This window comes from Bos javanicus, chromosome X, assembly GCF_032452875.1.
Source record: "Bos javanicus breed banteng chromosome X, ARS-OSU_banteng_1.0, whole genome shotgun sequence".
NCBI classification, from domain to species: domain Eukaryota; kingdom Metazoa; phylum Chordata; class Mammalia; order Artiodactyla; family Bovidae; genus Bos; species Bos javanicus.
In genome coordinates, this window is record NC_083897.1 from 135,365,237 (window position 1) to 135,381,577 (window position 16,341).

At 39.9% G+C, this 16,341-nt stretch overlaps 1 protein-coding gene across 5 annotated transcripts in view; it reads right to left on the reverse strand.

Annotated features, from left to right (window-relative positions):
* MOSPD2 (motile sperm domain containing 2) overlaps positions 1-16,341 on the reverse strand; it is an 87,999-nt gene that overhangs the window by 13,732 nt on the left and 57,926 nt on the right. For all 5 annotated transcript variants that reach the window (XM_061408127.1, XM_061408125.1, XM_061408126.1 and 2 more), the window contains exons 9-13: positions 6,518-6,694; positions 5,641-5,753; positions 3,523-3,619; positions 2,677-2,773; positions 2,176-2,305 (exon numbers count right to left, since the gene is read on the reverse strand). In XM_061408127.1, coding sequence (XP_061264111.1) covers positions 2,176-2,305; positions 2,677-2,773; positions 3,523-3,619; positions 5,641-5,753; positions 6,518-6,694 — 614 coding nt within the window. The remainder of the gene's footprint in view (positions 1-2,175; positions 2,306-2,676; positions 2,774-3,522; positions 3,620-5,640; positions 5,754-6,517; positions 6,695-16,341) is intronic.

Below are 16,341 nucleotides of genomic sequence, written 5' to 3' on the forward strand. Positions count from 1 at the left end.
ATTCCTCTAGGCTAGGTCTAACTATAACTTTTATCCTCTTTCACTGGGGAAAAGTCAGACCTAGCCTAGTGGAAGTACAGCTTGTCTTTCTAGACTCTTTCTTATTTTTCTTGCTCTCTTACCTATGAATGACCTGAAAATGGTAATCTCGTCCAAGGCATTTCACATCAGGTCTGTGTTCTCCCTGTGGTTTTACAATGGTGACCAAGCTCCTCCTCTGGGCCCTACTTCCTCTCCAACATTCTTTCTTAGTATGGGTCCTCTCACATTCTGTTCCAGCCATATGTGTTATATAACCTCTTTTTTGTAGATTTAAAGCAACCACAGCCATTAATAGACTTCCCAGCTTCTCATCTATACAGTGAGAAAAATAATTACCTATACCTAACTTTCCCAGGTGGTGCTAGTGGTTAAGAACCCACCTGCCAGTGTAGGAGAGATTAAGAGACACGGGTTCAATCCTGGGTCAGGAAGACCCTCTGGAGAAGGAAATGGCAACCCACTCCAGTATTCTTGCCTGGAGAATCCCATGGACAGGGGAGCCTGGTGGGCTACAGTCTATAGGGGTCACAAAGAGTTGGACACGACAGAAGTGACCAAGCATGCACGCAGAGTTGTCCTAGTGACTAATGAATAAATATGAGTAACACACTTATACCAGTACTAGCATATAGGAGGTTCTATTTAAGTGTTAATATTCTGTCTGCCCACAGTCTATTTTCTACACAGCCTCCCAGAGTAACCCTTTATGTAAGTCATTCACCTCATGGCTCTGCTCAGCACCAGGTAATGGTTTCTCCTCTTAGAATCAGCAATTCTCACTATGAGAATGATTTGGCTCCCTGCTACCCCCCTTACTTGATTTAGGCTCCAATGACTTCACTGTTCCTCACACAGGCCAGGAACACAGCTTTTTCATTTGTGGTTCTCTCTACCTGGAAAGCTCTTGTCCCAGTTATCTTTGTGGCTTTCTCTCATTTCTTCATGTCCTACTCAAATGCCATCAGAGTAGCCATCTTAACTATCCTCAACTGAGCTTCCTCAATACATTCTGGGCTGCACCATTCTTCAGCGGTGGGGGGGAGGTGTATCCTGTGCAGAGGGGTACACTGAGTAGCGCCCCTGGTGTCTACCTGTTAGATGCCCACAGCACCCCACTGTCCAGTTAAGACCAACAACTGTCCCTTGGGGGGCAAAACTGGGCACACTAGGGGAAAAAAAGACCCATAACCAACCTTCTCTTACCTATACATCTTTTTAAGATGTAAAAGGCTTGTATGCATGCACAGGCTTGTATGCATGCACAGATGTACATGTGTAATATGCCTATACAGTCATAGGGTTTTCTCCTCTTAAATAGGATAACTGTCATACATATTTTTCTGTGAGTAGGTTCTTTTCTTTTCCTAGTACTATATCAGATGTCGTCTTCCTGTATCAGAGCAAATAGACATAGTACATTCTTTTGAATAACTGCAGAGTACTCCTTCGGAGAAGGCAATGGCAATCCACTCCAGTACTTTTGCCTGGAAAATCCCATGGGCGGAGGAGCCTGGTAGGCTGCAGTCCATGGGGTTGGGAAGAGTTGGGCACAACTGAGCAACTTCCCTTCACTTTCATGCATTGGAGAAGGAAATGGCAACCCACTCCAGTGTTCTTGCCTGGAGAATCCCAGGGATGGGGGAGCCTGGTGGGCTGTCGTCTATGGGTCACATAGAGTCAGACACGACTGAAGCGACTTAGCAGCAGCAGCAGAGTACTCCTTAGTGTGGCTATTCTCGAATGTATTTCACTGTTACTTTCCTGATGATCATTTAGGCTCTTTTTCATTTTCCACTAGTACAAACAATGCTGCAGCAAACATTCTGGTACATAAGGTGAGCATTCCTAACAAAGGTTTACTGCTGGAAGAGAAATACCTGTGCTTGTACTTTTGACACATCCAGAATCTTGCACTGGCCTGCCAGCAAGTCTCTGCTATTAGCAATCCTAGAGCCACTCCAGGGCCCATGCACCTGGGCACCCTAGAGCCTTTCAGCAGTTGGGGCCCACAGTGTAAGCCTAGTGTCTGCCAAGTGCAACAAGGAAGGAATGCCTGCCTAGCCCAGGTAGGCACATCCCTCTTTGGGATTTTTTCCCATCGCAGTTTGAGAGCTTATGAGTCAAAAAGCATACCTGTGCTCCATCACTTTGTTTCTAGGAACTTCCTTCCAGAACTGAGTTAATTCCGCTGGACCCGTGCCAGATGTCTGTTCCATTTCTGCAGCCATTACCAGAAAACGGTCTTGGGCAGAGACTGTTAAACCTGCATTCCAAAAGGGCAAGTTAATACATAAACAGGAACCTTTACAAAGGGTTGGGCATGTGGCTTAGGCATTGTTCTAGAAAACAACACTAAGGAAAAAGAATAATGTGGAACTATTGTAAAACAGGCAGCTCTCCTATAAAGATGAGGACTTTTGTGGTTTGAAATTCAATTTCAGCTGGCATTAGTGTCAACAAGTTTAGTTGTTCAATTTTTTTAATGAGACTCATTCAACCATCTCGTTTTACAGGTGGCCAAGGTGACTTGCTGACAGTCCAGTTTTCGAGATTCCAGTCGAGCTCTGCTGACTCATCACCCAGCCCTAAGTCCCCCATAAAGAGCCTGTTGCAGCCACTCAGGTGACAACTCACCGCCATGGGGGGACACAACTATATCAACTGATGCACCAGGGTCACAACTGCTGTTGCTGGGCTTGACTCGGTACTTTTCTGGAGCAGTTGTTCTCACCTGTTTAGAAAGACAGTAGTCACAATAACTTTCATGCTCTTTGGGGGGAAACGGTTTAAAATGACTTTAAAAAACCAGTTAATAAAGTCTATAAAACCACCTTGGTTAAAATGTATCTTTTCCCATCAACAGGTAAAAAGCACCTCAATTTATTGGGAAGAAACATTCATCAGTCCAACTGTCACTGAGCCTTCCTCTTAAATTAAAAAAATGAGCCCAACTGTTAATTATTAAATTCAGGTGGTTAACAGGATAAATATTTCATATTCAGAAACACAACATACATTAGAATACATGTTACAACAGTGTTTAGATAACCAAAGGACATCCAGAAAGTAGATAATTTAAGGAAGTAAAACCTACCATATGGGCAATAGTGGGCTCAGTCCTGTTATACTTACTGCTCAGCATCAGGTTAGTATCCAATATAAACTACACTCCAGAATATACCACACTTGGGGGAAATGCACTTTTGATTTTATAGCTTTATTTTTCATTCTTTCTTATTATTCATATACTGAAAAAAGGATTTTTTTTTAATAAAAAACATTAAACCCTGGGACTAATTTGGACAGTACCCTATTACTGCATATTATAGACAGATACAGACATCAAGGGAACATTTTAGATAAGCTCAGAGCTAAAAGGCAGTTTAACAAGCCTAAAAATATCATAAAAACATGCAAGCTCAAAATGGTCAATCTTTCAATTTCCACACACAACTTATAAATTATCTCTCAGATATTTACCTTAAATGCCACTATGTTTTTTGTTACATTTGTCAACACTATCAAAGCTTTCTTCTCTCCTGAGTCTGTACTTCCAAAATACAGTTCTTCCGCTGGGCTACATGGTAATAAAAGCATAAGGCATTGGTACTGCTCAGAAGAAATGACAAACCTAATCATCAGCTTGAAGAAAAATATCTGGTTATGCCCATTTGTATAAAGAGATTTCATCAAAGAAGATTACAAAACGATTACCTAATACATTTTGTATTTTAATCTTTCTTACTGACTGAATGAATGCATGCTATTTGAAAAGTCCTATGGTTCCCCCCAAGATCTAAAAGAAAAATAGGCAGGAACAAAAGGGAGAATTAGGAGGATTCTGAATTAGTCCCATAACCAGCACCGTCTTAAGGTTTATTTACTGAAACTCTTTGGCAGGTGACAGATAAGAACCAGAGAAGAAATTGCCACTTCAACTTTACCTAATTACAAACATTAGAATGGGGCACATATCTATACACCAACTTAAAAAAGTCAGAGATATATTTAAGTAACAAAATAATTCCTGACTATATATAGTTTTTTCTAAGTAACATGGAAGGAGAATAACATAAGATTTGCCGTGGGAACTACAGGAAAATTGGTCAAAAAATCAGTAAGCTTCAAAATGCAATTTTTACTGTTATTAGCCACTGTAATGCCCACGATCTAAAATAAAAATGAAAAGACTCAAGCAAAGATTGTGTAATTTAATTACATGAGCTAAATTTAAATTGCATCAGGTGCCTCTCCAAACAGTACAAAGGACTATGATTTTTAAATAAAAAGGTGAATTCGCCAGATAGCCCTTGACTTTGAGCTCCATCTTTATAAACAGACTCATTTTTTATCAGGAATGTCTGCATATCGGATATTTATTCATGTAGAGAACACACATTGTTAAAAGCTCTCCTTGGAGAGCTGTGCCTAGCTTTGGACAAGACATAAAGTGGCATGACTGCTGGCTTCCTTTAAAAACCCAAGTGAAATATACCACGGAAAAGATAGGAAGTTTCTGTCTTCAACTGTTCTCAGTACCCAGCACAAAAACCATGAAAAGGTCTGGGGAGACAGAGGCTGGTTAGGTCCCCGGGTCTGTGGAGGAGAAGCACTGTGATTTTCTGGTGGGCAGTGCAGAGCTGGCTTTCTCCCTAGCTGGCTCTTCCAGCCATATCTTGATAAGGTTGTGACAGGCCTCCAGAGGGAAAAAAAACTAGTTTGCAAACTAGTAGAGGGGAAAATGGGGAAAAAAATTCTGAAGCAGGGAAAACGACCAAGCAAAACCATGGAAAGGAGAACAGGCACGTGTGTTTCCCTCCCTGCACCCACCACACACACACTCATGCAGATGAAGATAAATCCAAATATAACAGTAATCAAAATGTGTGTCAACAAATCAATCTTGTCAATTAGAGAATTTCAAATTCGATCTTTAGAATGTCTGGCTCTACTGTTCATGAGTCTTTAACAGTTATATAGAAAGGTTTCAAGTAAAGGGATAGAAAATGATACAGTAGGCCGTTACCAAAGACAGTTGATAAAGCACTGTTAAATAAGGCTATATAGATTTACCAACCAAAAGCATCATTAGTGAGAAAGGTCTCTACCTAATGATAAAGAAACGATACTAAATTTTGTGGACTGAACACCCTGGAGAGAAAAAATAGAGATGTGCTGAAATTTGGCTTTGGTAGAAATCCTATTTTTCTGGTTCAGCTTTAGTTTTGGAAGGTTAAATCAATAAAGGGCTACTTCAGTGTCATTTCTGGCAACCTCAAACTTACGCAAGTCAAACACTACCAATAAAATGAGAAAAATGTATGTCATTCAGATTTGTTGTTAATACGGGAGTATTCATGATTACCTAATGTGGGATAAGGGCCTTTTAAACAAACTCAACAGAATAAATAATAAAAAGGTAGCTACAAATATCCACTATGTTTGAAAACCAACGTGAGTCTTCAGATACCCCTTAATTTTATATTTCCACAGTTTCAAAAACAGTCCAGAAATTTCAACTTTGCAGTTCTCTCAAAACAATCAAGATATGTTACAAAAGCTTACAAAAGCATAGCTAATAAAATCCTCAGCCATTACCTGATGTGTAATAAGGGCCCTTTAAACACACTCAGTGGTTTCTTGAAAGTTTTCATTTTGGAATCAACTTTTTCATTCTCATCTGCTTTGGAAGTAGGTTCCATTATGTTACCCTAAGGACAAATTATATATATATATGAAGAAAGATAAAAAAATTGAGTTTCACACAGGTAGTTCATTAGGTCACAAAGTAAGCATTATAGTGACTCGATCCAAATTATAATATTTAAGCTAGGTTTACTATATATTAAATATATAATTTAGATATAATAATCAGATCATTAACCTATATTTGAGTGCCTACTATATAAAGAAGCCCCTTTAGAAAATGTAACATGGTCTTTCTCTTAAGAGTCTTTTTATTTTTAGTTTTTTTGGCCACACTGCACAGCTTGTGGGATCTTAATTCCCCAACCAGGGATTAAACCTGGGCCCTGGGCAGTGAGAACACTGCATCCTAATCACTGGACCACCAGGGAATTCCCCTCACTTATGTATTTTAAAATCTTTTCTACATAGAATATATTTATATCTCTATCAAGTTCCTGATATAAAAACATAACAACTCAGTGTTCTTTAAAAGTGACAAAGAGGGGGTAGATCAAGGGTACGTTTTAAGTTACTTTTATTTTAGATAAAACATTTTTTGGATAAAAGGATTCTTTCAAGGTGTGTTTTGCCAATTTTTATACAAAGCATGGAATCAGCCTTTTATATAATGTAGTGGTACTAACAGTCAGCTAGTGCCATCCTTGCTCTTTTTACATTTCAAGATATAGAAGGGCAGCAGGTTTAGTGAATTATCTAAATTCACATAGCCAGCTGGTGGGACGAGATCACATCTTTTGTCTCTCTTAAATTTTTTTGTTAAAATTACCTTTTTAGGAAGAGTTGTTTGTTCTTCATTAGAAATTGTTTCCAAGGTATCTTTGCCATCACTTTCTATATCTTCTTTACTTGAAGCTTCATCCTCACTGGCAATAGGCCCATTTTCACACAATGGTGTTTGGAAATCATCATCTACAAGTGGTGGGTAGCTATACTTGAAAGGATCCTGAGGAAAAAGAATTTTGTATCAGCTTGCTGAGAGGTGGGTGGAGAAATAATTATCTTAGTAAAGTTAAAATCCATTCCTCTGGCCAAGGAAACAGAGTTAATTAGATAGTGAAATTTAAAACAAAGCAAGCATTTTAAAACAGCATGGGAAAATGCAGTAAGTGGTGTGGGACAACTGGCCAGCCATCTGTAAAAGAACCAAGTTGGATCTTCAGCTCATTCTTTATACGAAAAAGAAATTTCAGATGGGTAAGAGCTTTAAATGTGTGTAGTTTTTAAAAACCATGTAAGTTTCAGGAATAGGGGGATTAAAAACAACAAAACGAAGAAACACAAAACCTAAGTAAGGAAAGGCCTTTTTAAGTATAACACGAAACCTAGAAGGCATAAAAATATTTACAAAAAATGAAACATTTCTGATTGAGGGCTGAGACAAGATGGCAGAGTAGAAGGATGTGAGCTCATCTCTTCTCATGAAAACACCAAAATCACAACTAATTGCTGAATAACCACTGAGAATAAAACACTGGAACCGACCAAAAAAGATACTCTATATCCAAAGACAAACAAGAAGTCATAAGGAGACAGTAGGATGAGCACAAGCATGGTAAAAATCAATTCCCATACCTGCCAGGTGGGTGACCCACAAATGAAAATAACTGTATCACAGAGGTTCTCTCACAGGAGTGAAAGTTCGGAGGCCTACACCAGGCTCCCCGGCCTGGGGGTCTGGCATTGGGAGTAGGAGCCGCCAGAGCATCTGGCTATGAAGGCCAATGGGATTTGACTGCAAGGATTCCACAATACTGGGGCAAACAGAAACTCCACTCTCAGTAGGGACACACAAAATCCTGTGACCACCAGGACCCAGGGGAAAAGCGGTGACCTCGAGGAGCCTGGGCTAGACCTACCTGCTAATACTGGAGGATCTTCTGCTGAGACAAGGGGTGTTATGGCTCACTGTGGGGACAAAGACACTGGTGGTGGTAGTTCTGGAGAGTATGCATGGGTGTGAGCGCTCCTGCAGGCCACCATTTCCTCACTAAAACCTGGTCCCTCCCAACAGCCTATAGGTTCCAATGCTGGGATGCCTCAAACCAGACAACTAATGGGGTGGCAACACAGTCCTGCCCATCAGCAGACAGTCTGCATGAAGTCTTCCTGAGCCCACAGGTGCCCACTAAACACACCCCTTCACATGATCTTGCTCACTAGAGGTCTTACAGGAAAGAAGTGACTCCATGTCTGATCTTTTTTTTACTTTTAACCCTTGCCTGATTATTGCAACTGGATTACAATTAGTTACATGAATCATTGTTTTGTTTCTTGTCTCCAAAATGTTTGTGCTTTGTGTCTCCCTGCTGCATTAGGTCTTTGTAAATGTTGCTCCCTGCATTATTTATATCCTGTCTCATTTATAAGATGAGTTGTCTATCACAGTACCAAGTGTGCAAACAGGCCTCCAAAGAAACACACTCCAAAGGAAATATATCACATTGATAACATAATTGTAATAGTGTGATTCTAGGTATGGGAAGAGGCAATAAGTGAAAATGTCTCCTGGATCATAATTAGACAGATCTAGAGAATCATTAATTATTGATGGGGGTCTACCGACTTGATAGATGTTGAGTTTGAGCAAGCTCTGGGAGTTGGTGATGGACAGGGAAGCCTGGTGTGCTGCAGTCCAAGGGGTCACAAATTAAGTATTTTTGCCTGATCTGGGAGGGGCCACCCAGTGTCATGGGACAAAATTTCATCATAAAATGTCTCCTAAATATTGGTTAAATTCCTGACCAAGAGGGGAGGATCTGAGAAATGGAATATTTCCTGCCATATCAGCCATCAGCGATTGCAGCCCCCTGCCCAACATGAGCTGGTGAGCCCTAGGACACTCAGGAAGGAGAATATCTCCTATCTAGCAGCCATTAGACTTCAGCCACTTGCTATGGTGAGTCCTGAGGAAACTCGGGATATGAGAATACAGGATTCTAGGCCCCAGATACCTGAGGTACATGTCAAGCAAATGGTTTCAATGAGCCCTGACTCTTGCATCTTCACATACACAGAAAAGTTGCTAAATTCTTTACCTGAGTGGCTGCCTATCAGGCCTTAAGTCCCCAAAATTCCCACTGAAGAGAACATAACTCTTAACTTTTAGGTTGTGAGTATTTTTTAAGTGTACAGGTGTAAAGTAGACACTTCCCATATAGGAACAAAAGAAGCAACATTTGGAACACTGGCACTGATGGCTGACATTCCCAGAGACATCCATCTGACAAGACGCAACAGGAAGTGATTAGAATGGTCATGGCCCCCTTTTCTACAAGATGTGGAATGGACATTGACAGTGCGCAACTGTTACTGGGAAGAACTGACTCCACGTTGGCTCTGTTTCTTCTACTTTAACCTTTGCTTCCCATTGCTTTTGTTCACTAAAAGGATACTGTCCATACACAGTGGCCTGCCTTGGGGAACCCTGCCCCACTGCCCGAGTGTTAAACCAAAATGCCTTTGTTCCAGGCCCTGTGGATGGCTACAGGAAGGAATTAATGGATCCTCTCCATGAGGCTGTCTATTCCAGGAGATATTTGCAAGATTAATGGAACTTTTACTTGACTTCCTCGCCTTCTCCCATCCCTGTTCTATAAAAAGAACCTGGCATCCAGACCCTGATATGATGGCTTTTTGGAGACACTAGTCTGTCATCTCAGTCTGCCAGCTTTCCAAAGAAACTCATATTCCTTGCCTCAACACCTCATCTCTTGGTTAATTGGCCTGTCATAGCAACCAGAGCAAACTTGGATTCAGTAAAAGAGACACAATACTCAGCTCTGCCCACAAGTTGGCAGGAACCAGTCCCTCCTAACAGGAAAACTGCACAAGCCTGTTAAATAATTTTTCTTTTTTAACCATGCTGTATGGCTTGTGGAATCTGTTTCCCAACCAGGAACTGAACACGTGCACTCAACAGTAAAAGTGTGGACTCCTAACCACTGGACCACCAGGGAATTCCCTACACAAGCCTTAGACTGGCCTCATCCACAAGGGAACAGAGGGCAGAAGCAAAAACGAACTACAACCCTGCAGCCTGCAGAATGGAAATCGCAATCACAGGAAGTAAGACAAAATGAGACCAGCAGAGGAATAAGTCCCAGATGAAGGAACAAGATAAAATCTCAGAACAACAACTATGTTTAGTGGAGACAGGCAATCTACCTAAAAAAGAATGCTAAAGATGATCCAAGATCTTAGAAAAAGAATGGAGGCAAAGACTGAGAAGAAAGAAAAAATGTTTAATAAACACCTAAAATATCTAAAGAACAAATAGAGACAAACTACAATGAGTGAAATAAAAAACACACTAGATTAAACCAATAGCAGAAAAAATGAGAGAACAGATGAGTAAGTGGGAAGACAGAATGGTGGAAATCACTGCCACAGAATAGAGAAAAAAGAAATGAAATGAGGACAATCTAAGACACCTCTGAGATTACATTTAAAGCACCAACATTCACATTAAAGGGGTGTCAGGAGAAGCGATAAAGGACCTGGGAAAATGTTTGAAGAGATAATAGCTGAAAACATCCATAACATGGGAAAGGAAATAGTTACCCAGGTCCAGAAGTGCAGAGAGTCCCAGGCAGGATAAATACAAGGAGGAACATGCCAAGACACATGTTAATCAAACTGACAAAAATTAAAGAGAAAATATTAAAAGCAAAAAATAACGTACAAGGGAATTCCTGAAAGATTATCAGCTGATTTTACAGCAGAAACTCTGCAGACCAGAAAGGAATGGCACGATATATTTACAGCGATGACAGGAAAGAACCCATAACCAAGATACCTTCCCAGCAAGGCTCTAATTCATAGTTCGTGGAGGAATCAAAAGCTGTCGTGCAAAAGTTAAGAGAATACAACACCAGACAAACTATGCAACAAATGCTAAACAAATTTTTCTAGGTGGAAGGCAAAAAAAAAAAAAAAAAAAAAGGCCATAACTAGAAACAAAAAAACAATGAATGGAAAAGCTCACTAGTAAAGAATGCATATAGTAAAAGTAAGACATCATCCACATAGAAATAGGATATGAAAACCAGCAATCATGAAAAGAGATGTGTACAAACTCAAGATATTAGAAAGGCATTTGAAATTAAGAGGCCAGCATCTGAAAACAATCTCATTTATAGACTACTATATCAAGACACAGTAACTGCAAACTGAAAATCAACAATAAATACATACACACAAAAGGAAAAATGAAATTAAACACAACACTAAAGTTAGGCATCAAATCATGAGAGAGAAAAAGAGGACTCAGGGAAAAAGACCTACAAAATCAAATTTAAAAATTAATAAACTGGCAATGACAAGGGAGTTTCCTGGCAGTAGAGTGGGTAGGATTTGGTGCTTTTACTGCCACGGCCTGGATTCTATCCCTGGTCAGGGAACTAAGATCTGTAAGCCATGCAGCAAGGCCAAAAAAGAAAAGACAGTAAAAACATATCAATAATTACCTTAAATGTAAATTGATTTAATGCTCTATTCAGAAGACAGACTGGTTGAATGGATGCAAACATAAGCTGTCTACAAAATACCCACTTCAAATCTAGGGACACAGACTGAAAGTCAGGGGACTGAAAGGGTATTCCATGTAAATAGAAATCAAAAGAAAGCTGCAATGTCAATACTCATATCAAACAAAACAGATCTTAAAATACATACAGAGTGTTTTAAGAGAGAAAGAAGGACACTATACAATGATCAGGGGATCAATCCAAGAAGATAAAACAACTGTAAATATACTTGTACCCAATATAGGAACAGCTCAATATATAAAACTGGTACTAAGAGCCATAAAATGAAAAATCTACAGTAACAAACTATTAGTGTGTGACATTAACACCCCACTTTCATCAATGGAAATATCCAGACCAAAAGTCAATCAGGAAAAACAGACCTTACATGACACATTAAAATAGATCAACTTAATATTTATAGAGCATTCCATCTGAAAGCAGCAGAATACACTTTCTTCTCAAGTGTACATGGAACATTTTCTAGGATTGATCACAAGTAAGGCCACAAAGTCAGGCTTGGTACATTTACGAAAACTGAAATCACATCAACTATCTTTTCTGACCACAATGCTATGAGATAGAAATCAACTAAAAGGAAAAAAAGTAAGAAACACAAACTTGTAAAAGCTAAACAATATGCTAAGAAACACCCAGTGAGTCACTGAAGAAATCAAAGAGTAAATTAAAAAATACCTAGTGACAAATGACAATGAAAACATAAAGATCCAAAACCTACGGGAAACAGCAAAAGCAATTCTAAGAAGGAAGTGTACAGCAATACAATCTTACTTTGGGAAACAAGAAAAATCTCCAATAAAAAACCTAAACTGAGTTCTGACAAAACATGGTCCACTGGAGAAGGAATGGGAAACCACTTTAGTATTCTTGCCTTGAGAACCCCACGAACAGTATGAAAAAGCAAAAAGATATGACACAGAAAGATGAACTCCCCAGGTTGGTAGGTGCCCAATATGCTACTGCAGCAGAGTGGAGAAATAACTCCAGAAATAATGAAGAGATGCCATGAAAGCGAAAACAATTCCCAATTGTGGATGTGACTGGTGATGGAAGTAAAGTCTGATGCTATAAAGAACAATACTGCATAGGAACCTGGAATGTTATGTCCATGAATCAAGGTAAATTGGAAGTGGTCAAACAGGAGATGGCAAAAGTGAACATCAACATTTTAGGAATCAGTGAACTAAAATGGACCGGAATGGGTGAATTTAATTCAGATGACCATTATATCCACTACTGTGGCCAAGAATCCCTTAGAAATTGGTGTAGCCCTCATAGTCAACAATAGACTCTGAAATGCAGTACTCGGGCACAATCTCAACACTGACAGAATGATCTTGGTTCATTTCCAAGGGAAACCATTCAACATCACAGTAATCCAAGTCTAAGCCCCAACCACTAATATGGAAGAAGCTGAACGGTTCTATGGTGACCTATAATACCTTCTAGAACTAACACCAAAAAAGATGTCCTTTTCATCATAGGGGATTGAAATGCAAAAGTAGAAAGTCAAGAGATACCTGGAGTAACAGGCACGTTTGGCCTTGGAGTACAAAATGAAGCAGGGCAAAGGTTAACAGAGTTTTGCCAAGAGAATGCACTAGTCATAGGAAATACCCTCTTCCAACGACACAGGAGACGACTCTACACACGGACATCACCAGATGGTCAATACAAAAATCAGACTGATTAGATTCTTTGCAGCCAAAGATGGAGAAGCTCTATACAGTCAGCAAAAACAAGACTGGGAGCTGACTGTGGCTCAGATCATGAACTCCTTACTAAAAATTTCAGGCTTAAATTGAAGAAACTAGGGAAAACCACTAGGCCATTCAGGTATGGCCTAAATCAAATCCCTTATGATTATACAGTGGAAATGACAAACAGATTCAAAGGATTAGATCTGATAGAGTTCTTGAAGAACTATGGATGGAGATTCATAACATTATGGTACAGGAGTTGGTGATCAAAACCATCCCCAAGAAAAAGAAATGCAACAAGGCAAAATGGTTGTCGAAGGAGGCCTTACAAATAGCTGAAAAAAGAAGAGAAGCAAAAGGCAGAGCAGGAAAGATATACCCAAATGAATGTGGAGTTCCAAAGAAAAGCAAAGAGCAATAAGAAAGCCTTCTTATGAGAACAATGCAAAGAAATAGAGGAAAACAACTGAATGTGAAAGACTAGAGATTTCTTCAAGAAAATTAGGGATATCAAGGGAACATTCCATACAAAGATGGGCACAATAAAGTATACAAATGGCAAGGACCTAACAGAAGCAGGGGAGATTTAGAAGAGGTGACACAGAAGAACTGTACAAAAAAGGTCTTAATGACTCAGATAACCATGACAGTGTGGTCAACAACATAGAGCCAGACATCCTGGAGTGTGAAATCAAGTGAGTGTGGGCCTTAAGAAGCATTACTATGAACAAAGCTGGTGGAGGTGATGGAATTCCATCTGAGCTTTCAAATCCTAAAAGATAACACTGTTAAAGTGTTGCACTCAATATGCCAGCAAATATGGAAAACGCAGCAGTGGCCACAGGACTGGAAAAGGTCCATTTTTATTCCAGTCCCAAAGAAGGGCAATGCCAAATGATGTTCAAACTACTGCACAACTGTGCTCATCTCACATGCTAGAAAAACCAAGAGAATTCCAGAAAAACATCTGCTTCATTGACCATGCCCAAGCCTTTGACTGTGCAAGTCACAACAAACTGTGGAAAATTCTTTAAAAGATGGGAGTCTGAACCACCTTACCTGTCTCCTGAGAAAGCTGTATGCAGGTCAAGAAGCACCAGTTAGAACTGGACATGGAACAATGGACTGGTTCCAAAGTGGGAAACGGGTACGTCAAGGCTGTATATTGTCACCCTGCTTAATATATGAAGATTACATAATGTGAAATGCCAGGCTGGATGAATCACAAGCTGAAATCAAGACTTCCAGGGAAAATATCAACAACCTCAGATATGTAGGTGATACCACCCTAATGGCAGAAACTAAAAAGTAACTAAAGAACCTCTTGATAAAGGTGAAAGAGGAAAGTGAAAAAGCTGGCTTAAAACTCAACATTCAAAAAACTAAGGTCATGGCATCTAGTCCCATCATCTCATGGGAAATAGATGGGGAAAAAATGGAAACAGTGACAGACTTTATTTTCATGGGCTCCAAAATCACTGCAGATGGTGACTCCTGCCATGAAATTAAAAGGCACATGCTCTTTTGAAGAAAAGCTATGACAATCCTAGAGAGTGTATTAAAAAGCAGAGACATCACTTTGCCAACAAAGGTATGGTTTTTCCAGTGGTCAAGTACAGATATGAGAGTTGTACCATAAAGAAGGCTGAGCACCAAAGAATTGATGCTTTCGAACTGTGGTGTTGGAGAAGACTCTTGAGAGTCCCTTGGCCTGCAAGATCAAACTAGTCAATCCTAAAGGAAATCAACCCTGAATATTCACTGGAAGGACTGATGCTGAAGCTCCAAAACTCTGGCAACCTGACGTGAAGAGCTGACTCACTGGAAAAGGCCCTGATGCTGGCAAAGATTGAGGGCAGGAGGAGACAGAAGATGAGATGGTTTGATGGCATCACTGAGTCAATGGACATGAGTTTGAGCAAACTCTGGGAGATACTGAAGGACATGGAAGCCTGGCGTGCTGCAGTCCATGAGGTTGCAAAGAGTCGGACATGACTTAAGAACTGAACAACACCACCTAAAGCAAATAGAGAAAGAAGAAGAAGCAAACCTCAAAGTGAATAGAAGGAAACAAATCATAAATATCAGAGCAGAAATAAATGAAATAGACATGAAGCAAACAATAGAAACAATCAATGAAACTAAAAGCTGGTTCCTTTAGATGATAAACAAAACTGATAAATCTTGTAGCAACACTCATCAGTAAAAAGGAGAAGGCAATGGCACCCAACTCCAGTACTCTTGCCTGGAAAATCCATGGATGGAGGAGTCTGGTAGGCTGCAGTCCATGGGGTCGAGAAGAGTCGGACACAACTGAGCGACTTCACTTTCACTTTTCACTTTTATGCACTGGAGAAGGAAATGGCAACCCACTCCAGTGTTCTTGCCTGGAGAATCCCAGGGACGGCGGAGCCTGGTGGGCTGCCATCTATGGGGTCTCACAGAGTCAGACACAACTGAAACGACTTAGCAGCAGCAGCATCAGTAAAAATAAAATAAAATAAAATAAAGTGAGGACTTCCCTGATGGTCCAATCTTTAACAATCTGCCTGATAATGCAGGGGATACAGCTTTGATCCCTGGGCCAGGAAGATACAACAAGCTGCAGGGCAACTGAGCCCATGTACCACAACTATCGATGCCTGAATGCTCTAGAGCCCATACTCCACACATAAGAGAAGCCACCACAATAAGAAGCTGGCACACCACAACTACAGAGTAGTCCCTGCTTACAGTAACTAGAGAAAGCCTTAACAGCAACAAATACCTACTGCTGCCAAAAATAAATAAGAAAAAAAGGTGGAGGGTTCCAGTCAATAAAATTACAAATAAAAAAGAGAAATTATAATAAATACCACAGAAATACAAAGGATCACAGGAGACAATTATAAACTATACACCAATAAAATGAACAATGTAGAAGAAACAAATTCTTAGAGAGTTACAATCTCCCAAAAATGAACCAGTAAGAAACAGAAAAAATGAACCAACCAATCACAAGTACTAAAATTGAAACTATGTTAGAAAAATTCATAACAAACAAAACTCTAGGATCCGATGGCTCCACAGGCAAATCCTGAAAATCTTCAAAAAATCCACTGAGGAAAAAACACTCCTAAACTCATTCTACGAGGACAACATCATCCTGATACCAAAACCAGACACATATCACACACCCCCCAAACAATCACAGGCCAGTATCACTGATAAACACTGATGTAAAAATGCTCAACAAAATACTAGCAGACAATATTCAACAGTACATTAGAAGGATCATACACCAAGATCAAGTAGCATTTATCCTTAAGGACACAAGGATTTTTCAGTATTTGCAAATCAGTGTG